Source organism: Eupeodes corollae, chromosome 3, assembly GCF_945859685.1.
Source record: "Eupeodes corollae chromosome 3, idEupCoro1.1, whole genome shotgun sequence".
NCBI classification, from domain to species: Eukaryota; Metazoa; Arthropoda; class Insecta; order Diptera; family Syrphidae; genus Eupeodes; species Eupeodes corollae.
The window spans coordinates 36,113,555-36,130,093 of NC_079149.1; the positions used below are offsets into that span (position 1 = coordinate 36,113,555).

A 16,539-nucleotide genomic window follows, 5' to 3' on the forward strand; every position below is an offset into this window, starting at 1 on the left:
CTTTCTTAAAAGTATGCAGTATTTAACTAAATTAAATTTGAAATTTTAAAACTATTCTACTGGTGAAATTCTTTTTGTGTTGTGTTATTTACATCGTTATATGCGAGTGTAGCCATACCAAGGAGTGGAATCATTTTCTTTTTCAATCTTTTTGACGTAATTACTTGTTTGTTCCAAACGTTCGTCGTTTGTATCGTAGCGTAGGTTGCTGCTTTACTATACTATGCTGCTGCTGCTGTTGCTACTACAACCTTTCCTATAGGTACTTCTCGAGTCCCGAAAAATTCCCCTCAAGGTCTAATTTGGGTAGAAAAACAAAAATACTTAGATTGCCCAAGGCACTCATCAGCCCTTCGGGGTTAAGTTAAATTTTCGTTTTACTTCATTTGTCGTTTTCTTCGTTTTTGTATACGGTACCGTTCCTCTTACCACCGTATACCTACCAAACTATTTGTATATTATATATAATAAGTATTTATAAGAGAAAGAGGTAGGTTACCGTACCCTAACCATAGATATCTTTTATGTTTTTATAGTTCGGGTGTGGGGGTGTTATGAGTAAGAGCGAGTTTGTTACAGACGTTTTCTGGTGGTGCCTAGCTTGAGGGGGTTTAGCTTCCTTGAGGCAATATTACGAGATGAAGTAACGAAAACGATTCATGCATTTTATTTTCTTCGAGTTACATTCATAATATGTACAAAGATATATATATAGATGTACAAAGATATATATATATAGATATAGGTATACATATTTTGAAATTCAAAAAAGACCCAAAAAATAACAAAACAAAAATTGAAAACCCTTAGAGTATAATTTCAATGGTTATACCTTATCTACCTACTCACAACCTACCTAAAGTATACATTTAGTTAGGAAAGGCTTGAAAGGGAGGTTTTGTTTGTATATATGGATGTGTAGGAGTGGGTATATCTTGTACTTAATATGCTTTTTACTGTTGCACAATAAACAAATAGGAATATGTTGAAGAATGAAATGTTGCGGCAAGCTCTTTGATGTAAGTATATTTGATATACCTACGAGTATATCTGTTTATAGGATTTGGATTTAAGGGCTAACGAGCTTGTGTATGTTCATTGTGAATTATTAAATAATTATTATGGGAATTATGTTGCTATTTACCAGAGAATGCCAAAGTGAAGGTATCTTTTTGTAACTGGTTTGTCACTTTAAGTGAATAAGTGGTTATTTATATATGGAAGCTTGATAAACTTAACAAGATTAAAAAATATTATGCTCATATGATCATGGACTTAAAATATTGGGCAGCGTTTCATTTGGATCTTATGCGTAGTTATTGGGGTCGGAGGATGAAAGAGATAATCTTGAATCTCTGAATTGGCGCAAAATAAAGTTTTTGACATCAAACTTATTAACTACCCAAAGGAAGTATTGGTAATTTTGACATTTCTTGACGTTTCGAGGTCCCTAATTTGTACGTCCATACGTTTGGCAAAAGATGCAGAAGAGACTTAAACAAAAAATGAGTTGGTATTTTATTTACTATGCCAAATTTGGTTGATTTCAAAAACTCAAAGTAATAGTTTTGTTACAAACAAATTTGTTCTTAATATTTAGTTACATTTTTAGAAAAACCCATATTAGTTTTTTTTTTATAAAAATAAATTAAAATCTACAAAAAAACTGGGAAAAACTTAATTTTGACTTAAATACATTGACTTCAAACTTTTTCAATCTAATATATAAAATTCTCCTAACACAGTGTTAGTTGCCATACTCCTCCGAAAAGGCTTAACCAATTTAAATGAGAATGGGTTTTAATCTATTCTTTATTATTCTAAGTGCTATTGTTTAACTGCATCAACATCGTACACTGTGCAACGATCTTTCAATAGTATTTAGTGACGCTATGTATAACGAAGCATTGATTGCTATTAAGGCTTTTTGCATTATCATTGCTAACTTACCACTCAGTCATTTCGGTATGCATTTACCAAATCGAAATGCATCTGATTCAATAGACACTGAATTAAATCGTTGAATTGAATTGGATGGAACTTTATTGGATGGAGGCAAAACAGCTCCTTCAATATTTAAACTGCCACTAAATATTCAAAATAACCCGGACGCGGTGTGCAATACAAATGAAATTGTACAACTGAAAGTAAATCCGCTGAAACATTATCCAAAGAACTGATAGACAGAGCCGTCTTTACCCTTTTGGGGGCCCTGGGCACTTTTGGAAAATGGGGCCCCTTTATGATTATATAAAAATGTTATGTTATGTAACAAAGGCATACAGAAAAAATCACATAGCTTTGAATTGATATTTATTCTTTTTGTTTTTGAAATAAATACATTTTTGTAATTCATTAAAAAGATAATTAGTTATTGCAGCATTTAAAACATAAACATAAACAAAGTAAAAATAAATATTTCATACAAAAATTCAAAATAAAATAAAACAAAATTTAATGAAGGGATTTTTTTCTCGATTTGAGACTAGCAAAATCATTGATTGCATCTTTAAAATGTTTGCTTCTGAGAATGTCGCTTTCTTGACATCAGCGACAAACATGTCAATTTTTCTTGAATCATTGTAGCTCTGAGTTCGTTTTTGATTCTTTTTAGTTTAGAGAAGTAACGTTCCACACTGCAATTGGTCAACATCATACTGAAGAAAATTCTTAGTGTAATTTCAACATTTGAAAATTCATATTTGATTTCATTAGTTTTTAAAAAATTATAAAGCTCTACAATGTTGTCAGTTTTTTTCATTTTCGTGTCAACTAATTTTCAAGTAGTCTTTTAAATACAGGCATTCAGCATGTAGTTCATATCCGTACACATCTTCGGTGTAAAATTTTGCAAAAGATTTGCAGTTCTCTTTAAGTCTTCTGAATTCAGATTTTTTAATAAAAAAAAAGTCAAAACTTTGGCCAATCTTTGTCTGTTTCAAATGAACGCTTAGTGTGTCGACAATGGGAAGAAGGGTTTCAATTTTAAATCTTTCTTTCCCAGTCAGAATTACTGAGGGCGCAGAGCCGTCAAAAAAAGAATGGTGTGAGCTTCTGCACCTCATACTTTCAGAAAGGTCCTTATATTCGGAATCCGGGTTTTTTGTCTGGCTGATGAATCAAAGACCTGAGCCCAATAATAGATTCATCTATTTCACTCAGCAAATTTATTGCAACATCCAGAATAATATTTTAATTTTGAAGTAAAGTACTTGTTTTATTAATTCTTTGCAATACAGAGTTCCAAAGTTCTGTAAGTATGGTAAATTCAAGCTTGGACATTGTTTTGCGAAGACTAAATGCTTCCTCTCTAGCCTCTCGTGCCTGTCCTGAATCGTTCGCTGTTGACATCAAAGCTTCTTCAATTTCTTGATGACCTTTATGTAAGGCGCTTACTGCATCAGCTCGCGCCGACCATCTTGTTTGAGAAAGACTTTTTAAAACTTTTTTTGGACCTTAATAAGCAGTCAACACATCGATGAGAAGATACCCAAAAGAAGTTATACAATTTTTGAATAATGTCAAAGAATTTGGTTGCTTCTAAGACACACCCAGCAAGTTTAACTCCTACCAAGTTTAATGAGTGCCCTGCATATGGTACAAAAGTGGCAATTTTACATTTTCTTTTATTCTTGCCTGCAGACCAGAAAACCTTCCTGAAATCTGTTATCCACCTGTTATAAAAATGTTATGATCCTATAAAAACTTCAGTATGGTTTCCGCTAAATAATCAGATATATGTCCGTTATTGGAAGCTAAGTTTGGACACTAGGCATCAAAGCGCATTGAAATTTCTGTGTAAAACTGCATTTTGAAAATAAACAATGAATGAGTAAAAATTAAGAGATCGTAACTATACGTTGCTTGCTTTGTTTTATTAAGAGCAGCTCTGTTCTGAATTTCCATATAAACTAACATCATAAATTGGTGTATCATTAGAAATTCCTAAATCATAATAGAATACCTAATTCCGAATTAAACAAATAATGACGACCTCTTGCGAGCCTCACTTTTTTGGATAAGCAATTACTAAGGGAAATTGTTATAGATTCTATGGTCATTGGTAATGCCGAATTTTATTCATGAAATCATAATGTGAAACAATTTTTTGACTATGTAAGTCCCTTTTTCAGTAAGGTGTAGATAGGTGTAGGTATTAATGTATTGATTATTAATTACTTGCAGACGATGTCAGTTTTGGTAAATTTTCAATTAATTCTTTCTGTTGTTTAGATTTCTTAATTTTCTCGGATCCACATATGTACATATATTTTCGCAGGGAATGTGATTTAAATTGTTCAGCAAGGAAAGTACGAATTCTGATGATTCATTATGCATCTAAAATTGTATCGAAATATTTGTATTTCTTGAAAATTGACCAATAGAGGTTAAGTAATGTTTCAGCAATGTGGGGGCCCCTGGTGATTGTACACAATATACAAATCATGGGTGGCCGGCAAAAATGTAGATGTCAACGAATTAAATCTCAAGATGGAACTTTTTTCACCAGGGGACTTGGTGTCATACAAATCTATTGATACAGTTTGCGATGCTACCGCAGATGTAAATTATCCAAATGAGTTTTTGAACGCCTTTAATTTCCAATTTTATTGACATTTGCACTGACTATCGATAAGTCTCAATGCCAAACCAACCAGTTTGTATGTGTTGGCGAAAGATGGGATAAACAAATTGTTTGGTGATTTGTTATTTTAATATTTTGCCACCGTTTACAGTGTTCTAGCCCTTCCCACTTATATACCACATCCTCACACACTTGCAATAAGTTTTTTATTTCTATCAAAATATTCTCTACAAATTATTTATATGAAAAAACAGCGTTTGTCGGGTCAACAAGTTCTATATAAAATATTGTTGCTAAGATAGTATACATTTTTATAATTTTTGATTCAAATGTCTTGCGAACAAGGAATAATATTGATCTCAAGCTTTGTAAAAGTTTTGCAAGACATGAAAACATTTTAATTACATCTGCAGCAAACAGCTTTTACTTCAAAAAGTGATTGCAAGCTGGGAGTCTTACGGGCAATAAGGAGAAGTGGAAAATAGACATGAAAAGCTCATTTAAATAAAGTATCCTAGCTGCTATTTGGCTTTAGAAAAAAAAGGCACGGCCAAGAGTGTTCTATCTACATAACCATTTGTTTGGAATCAGTTGAAATATAAAAAACAAAATAGAGGCTGGGATGTGACCCACACTGATAACTTCCCGTCTGTTTACTTGTCTTGCTTACAAGTTTGTCCAGTTTACCAAATTTGCGTACTATTTTTTGTAGAATTTATTTTTTATGAAAAAAACGGACTGTTGGATTTTTATATAAAAACTACTGAATATTGAAAACAATATTTTCTCTGAAATAAAATAAGTCAAATTTTTTTTTTTCAGTTTTTTTTTGATTTATAAAAAACCGTTAAGTTAATTTTTTCAAAAAATATACTTCTTTGATATCACGTTGTAATATATTATATAAAATTTAATTCAAGTCACTAGCATTTTTAGTTCGTGAGATACTTAGGTTTAACCAAAATTTTCACCTTTTTTTCAAACTTGCTTTGGTAAAAAAACCAGCCACTCAATTTTCTTGAGAGCAATTTGTGCATCTTTCTGCCTTATTATCTGTATAACAAAATTTATTTGAAATCGATATCTCTTCTGGTTATGGACGACGAAAAAAACGCCACGAACGTACGCACAGACATCTTTCCAAAAACTTTTATTTCGACTCTAGGGACCTTGAAACGTCGAGAAATGTCAAAATTTTCAATTTGACAAATCGGACCCATTACAATAACTTCCTATGGGAAGTTAATAAACCAAATTCAGAACAATTTGTCGCCTGTACCTTTTTCAGAATTTGACTTGTATTCTTAATTCACACGGTCAAGAATTTTCTATCTACAAAAACATTTATTTGAAATCAGTTGAAATGTAAAAAAAAACAAATAAAAAGACGCCAAATCTTCCAATTCAGTCAACCGCCAAAGCCGCCGTCCTTATTTTCTCGAATTGACAAGTAACGATTTTTTTCGAATCCTTATTTAGAAATATAAAAGGAAATTAATATCTATAGACCAACCCTCGTATAAGTTTTTGAACCTAAAAAATCTTGGATCAAGATCTGAATTAATGATATTTTGAACTGACCTTTATGGTCTTGTTTTATACAAGATTAAATAATCACAAATTATGAAAATTTTGTTGTTCCAAACAATTTCAACAAAGCGGTTATATTTGCAATCTTCGAAAAAGGAGATATCAATCAGCCAAAGAACTAAAAAGGAATCTCAATTCTCAACTCGCAAAAGAGAGATTTTAACTTCAACTCTTTATGAGAGGTTGACGGAATGGATTGAGAACAAAAACCGACTCACCATATTCCAGGCAGGATTTCGGTCGGGTTTCTCAAAGCAAGACCATAATATTCGTTCTGACGAGTATTGCCAGAAGATCGAATGAGAAGAAAAAGAAATTATATGCCTGTTTTGTGGATTTTAAAGCAGCCTTTGACAATGTAAATAGAAATGCCTCGATACACAAATTGTCATCCTAAGGAATTTCAAGTAGATTCTTAATGTTTATTTCAACTTTCTTGCCTCATCTACTGCATCAATGTGGGACGGACCTAAATTCTCTGAATGGTTTGAAACAACATCAGGTTTCCCCCAAGGGTGTATATTAAGCCCGATATTTTTCGCCTTGTTTATTGATGACGTTTCTGATGTACTTCCGGTTGGAATACTCTTTGCTGGTATACAAATCAAAGTTTTGCTCTACCCTTCCGCTGCAAATCAACAAACTAGATATATTTTGTGAATTCTGGAGTCTCTGCGTCTAACAAGTCAAAAATAATGATCAGAGAAAAAGATTCACAAAAGAAAGCTGGTCCCTAAACAACGCGCCTATTAAGGTCGTTCATTATTTTAAATATCTTGAAGTTTTCTTGTTTCGAAACACATGAAACAAAAATCCATTATGGCAAGGGTTATGCAAACAAATGCCTCCCCGTTTAAGGAATGGAACCTGATAACTTCTTCAAATGGCACTAATCTATTCTTTTTGGAGTCCAATTTAAATCAATGGAACACCATTTTGAATGATCTGATCACCAAAACTGATGAATATATCTTCAGTGAACATCTTTAAAGAGCCTCAATAACATTATCAAGAAATGTGTATAGAAACCTCCACCACCAAATAACCTCCAAGATCTTCTGATTTAACACCGCTATTATATATTTTATGTGAAGTCGCTTGACTAAACCTATAAGCTCGAGACGACAAACTTCTTAAACGTGAATATTCATCTCGTTACTACTGCCACACAGCCCCTTTTGCTGCAAAAAGTTTGCGGAAAATCAGACTCTCAGCAGGAATGTATTCGAGCCATCCACGGTCTCAATAAGCCCATAAGACTATATAAGGTGAAAACAACACAAGACATTAATATAAGACAGAAGGACAGAAGATAAAGAACAACAGATAGAAAGAACACCTAACATCAACACGCTGTAGGTTTGGAGACCACGCTCACTGATACTCGATTTCGGTGATCGATGGGAACCGAAGCTTTATCAGTGACTAGGCCGGCCGTTGCCTGCTCTTGAACAGTAGAAGAACATACAAAAATTGAATCCGACATTAAAGGTTTTTCAAAATCCACTGAAATTAATTAAAATAGATTAAATTTGTCTTCTTTTAAAATCGTGAATCGAAATGCACTATTCTATAAGCTTTTTCCAAAAAAAGGTGTCCCTTTGATTCGGAAGATTAGTACAAAATCTACACAAGACTACCAAAGCAACGAACAAACTCTGGAATACGCCACAGTCCTTGCAGTTAATGGTTAATAGGCTTGCTGAGTCGTGGCACCCAGTCGTGAATTTTAATAAAACAAAAATGATGGTTTGAAGAATAGCGGAGGATTAAGAGTCAAAGTCGGTTGTTTTATATGCAGCAAAGGCTTGAGCGGTCAAATATAACAATGGAATAGGAGAACTTCTTATATTTTAAACGGATTTTCTATCGAGTATACCTACACTTTTATTCTTCAAAACATTGACACTGCAGACGGTTCTTATACTTAGAGCGCCTAATATGCCAAACCATCATATCCAAAGGAAAGTGGCTCCGCAAGCTATTCCATCGCGAAAAAAGATGGTTCCAAGATTGGAGCGAACTAGCTGATCAGATGTATATATCTAATATATAAAATTCTCCTGTCACAGTGTTAGTTGCCGTACTCCTTCGAAACGGCTTAACCAATTTCGATGAAATTTTGCATATACGTTCGGTAGGTCTGAAATAGGATTTTATCTATTTTTTACATTTCTAAGTGCTATGGTTCAATTGCATCAACATCGTGCACGGTGCAACGATCTTACTATACTATTCAGTGACGCTATGTTCAATGAAGCATTGATTGCTATTGAGGACCTTTGCATTATCATTGCCAATTTACCACTCAGTAATTTCAGTATACTGATTTAATAGACACTGAATTGGATCATGAAGTGCAATACGATACTGTAGAAATGGCAGCGATTGTGGCCCGTAATGTCCCACTATTGAATGAAGAAGAAAGAACCATTTATGACCACAACATGCTCGCAGTTTCGGCAGGACAAGGTGGATTCTTCTTTTTTGGATGCACCAGGTGGAACTGGAAAACATTCCCTATTTCGCTAATTATAGCTTAAATATGATCAAATTATGGTACCGCATTGGCTGTTGCATCTTTTGGGATTGCGGTAACATTATTCGAGGGAGGCAGAACAGCTCATTCAATATTTGAACTGCCACTAAATATTCAAAAAAACACAAGCGCGTTGTGCATTATAAAAAGAGCATCTTTTCTGTTTCAGCATCGCAGTGCTGAAACAGTGCGAAATTATCATCTGGGAAGACCAGATATTTTCCGATGTACTCCGACAATATACAAATCCTGAGTGGCTGGCAGAAAGGGCAATTTTAGCAGCAAAAAATGTGGATGTCAACGTATTAAATATTAAGATACAACATTTACTACCAGGAGACTTGGTGTCATAGAAATCCATTGATACAGTTTGTGATTTTCTTCGGTAATTTTGCTTCGTAATTTGAACCCACCACGGTTGTGCAACGGCACGCGATTAGTTTTTCAAAAATTAATGAAAAATGTTATTTAAGCCATAATTCTAAATGGCAAATTCCGAGGTGAAAATATATTATTACCGCGAATCCTTATTATACCCACAGATGTGCCAGTTCAGTTTAAATACTATCAATAAGTCTCAAGGCGAAACGATGTCTGTCTGCGACTTAGATTTTAAAACTCCATGCTATTCACACGAACAACTATATGTATGTGGCGTGCTCTCGAGTGGGCAAACCATCCAGTTTGTTTCTATTGGAGAAAGATGGGATCACAATAAATATTGTACACTCTATTGTATTAAGGGATTGATATTGTTTTATCTGTAGTATTTTCATATTATGTATTATTTTAAAGAATTAATTTTAATAAATTAAAAATATTATTTAGGGATTTCTTATTTTAATATTTTGCGACACACACACTTACAACATGTTATTTATTGCTTGCCAAATATTCTCTAGAAATTATTTATATGACAAAGCAACGTTTGTTGGGTCAGCTAGTTTATTTATATATATTTAAAAACAAAAATCTACTACTATTATTTAAACAAATATTTGGTAAAAAGTATTATGACACGATGCGTCGAACCCAATCAAAATAAAAAAGTTTCATACTGGGGACAAAATCATTTGTTAACCCAGGAAAGTGACACTTTCAAGGAAAAAAGAAAACAGTCTCTTCCGATTATAACTTCTGCTGCAGGGTGAAGATTGTTTTGATAGCTTGTTTTTTTTATAGACTGACCACGTTATTATTAATTTCCTTGCCAAAAATTTAATTTGGGTTTTCTTTAAATATGTATTTTATTATGAACATAACGTGTAAAGTACGTCGGGTTTGAATTTTTGTTTATTGTATAACTTTGTATTGAAGTCATTGACTATTTCCAAATAGACAATAAGCATAGTTAAAAGAAAAAACTCACCTTTTTGGGCAAGTCGGCTCCACTGTCAAAGAAGTCCGCTGATCCAATGCAACAAATGATGTCCTGTAAATATATCGTAAAACCGAATTAGTAACTACTTTATTGGTATGTGCACTCAATAATCATTTTTTTATTTTGTTTTAATTAATTTTAAGAAAACTTTTGACACTATAATATCCTGTACGTTAAAAAAATCGTTAACATGTAAAAAAGTTCAATATGAAGTGTAAATTTATAATTTTCTATTTAGTTCAAAAATTAACACAGACGAACTTAATTTCTGTCGAAATAATTGTCACCTTATTTAAAAATTCTACACAAAATGCCTTAACAGTTAACACAAGCAACAAATAAAAGCGCCAACATTGGCTAATAACCATCACCACTCTATCCCGTCTTCTATATCCTTCTCTCTTTTATTCACCCCCTCCGCTATCAAAGGAAATAAAAATTCAAATTGAAATTCAAAACACACCACCCAAACCGAAACCCAACCACAAAAACACACTCTACTTCTAGGAATAGGTATAGCTACTTTCGTTGAAGCACGTGCTTTCTTCCTCTTTGTGTCCACTTTTCCACTCGAATCTCAAAACCCAACCAACCCACTTTTTGTTTTTGGTCCCCCTTTTCTAACACATCCGAAATAAAAGACGAACAAAAAAAAAACAATAATCCCACCAACAACAAAAAAAAATACCACCCCCAATCTTCGTGTCTGAAGGTCATTGGTTCAAAAAAAAAATATAGAAAAAGAAGAAAATAAATCGCGCGAATTTCAAAGGATACAAAAACAAAACCGTCCGTCGCCTTCATCGTCATAGTCGTCGACTTGATGATGATGGTGTTGTTTTTGTTGTACGCAAAGAGGAAACAAGCACATGTTGAACGGCGGTGATTTCAAAATAACTTAATTTAAAAAATCCGAAAAATTCAATTTTTTACCTGACTTGCATTCGAGCCAACCGTCTAAACTAAACTAAAATTGGTTCCAGCTCCAATGGACCACTTTACGTCTCAAGGATGCCAAAATACCGACGACACGAAACCAACGGATGCTTAAATGTTGTGTGCTGCTCTTGTGGGAAACAATGTTGCAGATACAATTTATACTCTTCTTGCTGTTGTTGCTTCTGGATATCTCAAAAGAGAACTCGCCCTGCGCAGATTAAGAGATCTCGAACAATTCTCTTAAAAACCCACAAATGTTGAAAAGTTGAATATTTTGTTGTTTCCTTTTTTTAATTTTGTTGCTCGATTGGAGTTAGTGTCGGTTTGAGTTTCAGGTTTTCAGTGTGTCTGAACGAAAATACTGCCGGAAGTGATATCACGGGTTCTTGGCACTCTTTGGTCCATGTGTCCGATTATATTCAAATGTCAACCATTTCTGAACTGAAAATATACAAAAGTATAGACATTTAATGAAAATCTCATTTAGAGCGATTTTATTGCCAATAAATATTCTAATGGCAAATATTTTCAAATAATATGAAAGCACCTAAAGGATGAGGAAGGTGAAGGGTTGGGTTGATAATTTTGACTTTTTGTATATAAGTTTGTTCGAAAATAGATACCATCGTCATAATCATCATCGTCGATGTCCTGTCTCTGATACTCGAATCTATTTTTTTCCCTTTTTTTTCGATTTTTGTTTCTGTTTTTGAATGAAGCAAACTTTAGCCGTTTGGTATTGAATTTGATGAGCATTTTCATTAAATACTTGATTACGGCAATTTGAATAAACAGCAATTTTCATATTACTCAAAAACATGTATAGTTATGGAATTTATAGATGAAAATGATGGTGATGAATGATGAATACGATGATGTTTGATATATTAATGGTGATTTAGAAAAGGATGTGAGTTATATGGGCTTCGGTATGGTGGTGGAAAATTTCATGTGAATTGTAACAATTTTATGAATTTACATAAAGTATCAGAATTCAGTTCAGCGAGAAAAGGACGATTTTAAACGAGTGGAGGTGGAACATCTATCTATCATTTTAAAACTACATAGAATAAAAGGGTATATATGTATTTATTTATATGTAATTGATGCCTGGTGACACGGTAATGGCAAAACGGAAACGGCAACGGCAATGGCAAACAGTCGGCGGCGGCGGTATGATTTGCCTTTGAACAACATATACTTGTACATAATAAAACATATCAAAAATTAGGGCTTTTTGTTTTTATCGAAATTGGAATGTTTTATGTTTGATTGCTTGAGGATATTTACCCAATGGGGTTGGTTCTAATACGTTTGTATCTATTTAGTTATTTTCTAGTTCTAGTTTCCAGTTTTATGTCAAATTCATGTTATTTTCTATCAAATAGAAATTTGAGTTATGGTCAAATGAATATTTAGAATGTTCTCATATATTATAAACATTGAATATACATGAATGCGAAAAGTTTTAAAATAACAACATATTTTTGTAAATAGACATGCACTGTTATATGTGTATGTTATATATATAAATCAATTGAACATTATGAAAGAGAGAAATATTCAATATTATAAATATGATAGGTAATTATTTTAAGAGTTCCAGGTATTCAATGCTTTGAGCTAAAAATGTTTTTTTCATACATCTGAAAATGTACTTAAATTACAAAAGTATTTATAAAATCGACAATAAAATAACGATATACGCATAAACATATTTAAACGAGTATTTGTTTCTTGAATCAATATTAATATTTTCGTCTATCCAGCAAAAGTTTGACAAGGTCAAAGCCAAAGGAATATTATAGTTCAGAAAAAATAAAATGCAAACAAAAGTTTGTATTGATTAATTCTTAGAAAAGGTAACAAAAGATAACGTGAAACAAATTTTTTAAAAATATTAAAAACTTTATGTTCTTCTAAAAAAAAAATATGCGTTTCAATCCAACTGCTAATTTAAGAAATTTTATCAGTTTTAAAATATCTGCAAGGAAAAACAATTTTTGTATAAATCCAATTAATATTGTGTACAAATATGAACAAATATAATTCATGGTGTTTGTCTGCTATGGACTCTTAAACAACTTAACCGATTTTAATCAAATTTGTACATCATGTCCACTTTGGTCCAACTTAATGATCGCAATAATACGAAGTTCCCCCAGGAAGACATTGTAATTGATCCGATTTTTAAGATTGAAAATCGACATTTCTCGACCTTTCAAGATCAATAGAGTCGAAATAAAAAGATTTTTAGAAAGATGTCGTGAGTGTGTACGTCCGTAGGTCACGACGTCTTTTTCATCGTCCATAGCTCAAGAACCAGAAGAGATATCGAATTCAAATAAATTTTGTTTTATAGATAATAAGGCAGAAAGATGCAGAAAGGGCTCTCAAGAAAATTTCGTGGGTATTTTTTTTACCATTGCAGTTTAAAAAAGAGGCTAGGATACGACCCACACTGATAACTTCCCATGCCGTCTGTCGATTTGTCTTACTTAAAAGTTTGTCTATATGTACTCGTATCAATTTTTACCAAATTTGCGTACTACTTTTTGTAGATTTTATTTTGTATGAAAAAACGGACTGTTGGATTTTTATATAAGAATTACTGAATATCGAAAACAATATTTTCTGTGAAATAAAATAAGTTTGAAGCCAATATTTTTAATTTTTGAAAAGATATTTGACCCGAAAGTAAATTTTTACCAAGTTTAGTATTGTTTTTTTAGAGCTTTATTTTTTGTAAAAAACTGTTAATCCGATTATTTTTCAAAATTTTACTGAATTTTGACAACAATATTTTTTGAAAGATAAAAGTAGTTTAAAGCCAATATCTAGAAGAGATATTTGAGTCGAAAATCAATTTTTACCAACTTTTATACATTTTTTTTAGGTTTTTATTTTTTGTAAAAAAAAGTCAATTCGATTTTTCTCAAAATTTGTCCTAATGTTGAAAACAGTATTTGTTATAAGCCAAAATTAGTTAGAAGATATTATCTCAAATTTTTGAAGAAATATTTTAGTCGAAAATCATTTTTAACCAACTTTTATTATTTTTTTTTTCAGTTTTTAATTTTTTTTAAAACTATCTATTCGATTTTTTTCAAAATTTTACTGAATGTTGACAAAAATATTTTTTGAAAGATAAAAGTAGTTTAAAGCCAATATCTCAAAGTTTTGAAAAGATAATTGAGTCGAAAATCAATTTTTACCAACTTTAATAAATTTTTTTTTAGGTTTTTTATTTTTTGTAAAAAAACTGTCAATTGGATTTTTCTCAACATTTTTAGAATGTTAAAAACAATATTTCTTATAAGATAAAATAAGTTTGAAGTCTAAATTTCAAGTTTTTGAAAAGATATTTAAATCGATATTCAATTTTTACCAACTTTGAATAATGTTTTTTTAGATTTTTATTTTTTATAAAAAAAATGTCAATTCGATTTTTCTCAAAATTTTATCAGATGTCAAAAACATTATTTTTCGTTGCGCAAAATTGTTGTTAAAAAATGTTGTTTTTACCATTAAGTAAAATTTTGAGAAAAATCGAATCGACATTTTTTTGACAAAAAAAAACAATGCTTTAAGTTGGTAAAAATTTACTTCCGACTCAAAAAGTTTTTCAAAAATTAAAAATATTGTTTCAAACTTTTTATATTTCACAGAAAATATTGTTTTCGATATTCAGTAGTTAATTTTTTTAAAACCCAATAGTCGGTTTTTTTATAATAAAATAAAATCTATAAAAAATAGTACGCACGTTTCTGGTAAAAATTGATGAAAATTGAAGTTCGGTTCTTGATATCTCTAAATATAATTTCATTCTTAGAATTTGTAAAAATTTAAGAAATGCTACTAAAATTGGTAAAAATTTGTTTTCGACTAAAAATCTATTTAATAAAACTAGATTTTCAAACTAAGCTATTTCTTCAATATGAAAATTATTTTTGGGAATTTTAAAATTTTTAAGAATAATTCACCTGACAACTTTTTTAACCCAACACGAAAACCTACAAACTTTTAAGGAAGACAAATCGACAGACGGGATGGGAAGTTATCAGTATGGGTCGCATCCCAACCTCTTTTTTCATTGCAAGTTATTTGTCCATAATTTGACAGTCACAATTATCTTTTGGCTCCAAGCGATTCTACCATATGGAGACATATGTTGTCTGGATTGAGTAAGTATTAAAAAGATGGTTTTATGTCAAACTTCCAAACGTTTTATATAAGCTACAATTTAATAGCATAATAACTACACGCTGCTGAGGCTAAAGTGTAGGTTACATTTATTTTGTAATAAACTATATATAGTGTTACAAGTTTTTATGTTTGCATAGCCGGCCACATGTTTTTCAGACTGATGTCTAAATTAAATTATTAATACAGTGAATATAATACAACGAAATACGCAAGGCAATAAACTGGGGGAAAATGTCTTCACTGTTAATTAAAGACAAAATTATTTTATTCAGAGTATTTTTAGTCATCGGGCTATTTAGTTCTTATAACAGCTTTTAGGTTCCGGTCTCCGTTCGTAAATTATAATTTTATTGTAATAAGGGGTAATGGTAGTATAAAATCAGTCATGAAGGTCGCCATGTTTTTTTTACAAATGGCATCTATCTATCCATCTTACGTTTCCCTTAAATATTTTATATATAAATATGTTATATGACAAAAAACATTAGCCACAGCAACGCGTTGTTGAGTCAGCTTGTAAAAATTATAAACAAATATTTTTACATTAGCTTAACGTCTCAAATATATAAAAAACAGCTTAAATTTAAATTGTTGAAAGAACACGACAAATTGCTGGTCTTTCAAAGCACTTTCGCTTAAAATTGCCATTGTTTCGTTAGCTGTGTGGCAAGTTGCATCACGCGCGGCTCACCGTCCTGTTGAAACCACATATAGTTACACTAGGGCGTATACGCACTTTTTTGTTCTAATTTTGAAATAAATCATGAATTAAAATATGTTGTCTATACAATATTAAATCATGATTTGGTGAAATGATTAGCAATTGAATTCTGCACATTCTTCTTCTTAATATCATCTTTATTTTTTCATTTCAAAAAATTCCAAACTTAAAACTAAAGATTACAAGCATGGCTCATGGGCCGTCTGCCGGTATATTTGTCTAAACTAAACATTTTGTGAGAGAAAGTAAAAAAATTTGGTTATATAAAGAAAATAGCAATTGAAAAAAGAAAAAGACTAATGCCAGAAGGAAGAAAAAATAATATTTGTTTTAATGGTGTAAACTAATTTAATATATAAATACATTTATAAAAAAAATATAAACAAAATCTGATTCGGGCTTTTAGTTTAGTTAAAACAAATTTATTAAGTTTATGAAAACAGCAATCATTTAACTATGGCAATATGTGTTAAACAATTGATTCAAATGTTCTAAGGGCTTTTAGTTTGGCTAAAACAAAAGAAAGGATACATAGATTATAAAGAATTTGCAATTTCAAATGCGGTTTGGGCTTTTAG

The 16,539-nt window shown here is 31.5% G+C and overlaps 1 protein-coding gene across 1 annotated transcript in view; it reads right to left on the reverse strand.

Moving 5' to 3' along the window:
* LOC129952425 (BTB/POZ domain-containing protein Tiwaz) overlaps positions 1-16,539 on the reverse strand; it is an 86,181-nt gene that overhangs the window by 52,603 nt on the left and 17,039 nt on the right. Inside the window, exons 2-3 of the mRNA XM_056064993.1 lie at positions 11,029-11,475; positions 10,084-10,146 (exon numbers count right to left, since the gene is read on the reverse strand). Coding sequence (XP_055920968.1) covers positions 10,084-10,146; positions 11,029-11,039 — 74 coding nt within the window. The 5' untranslated portion in view covers positions 11,040-11,475. The remainder of the gene's footprint in view (positions 1-10,083; positions 10,147-11,028; positions 11,476-16,539) is intronic.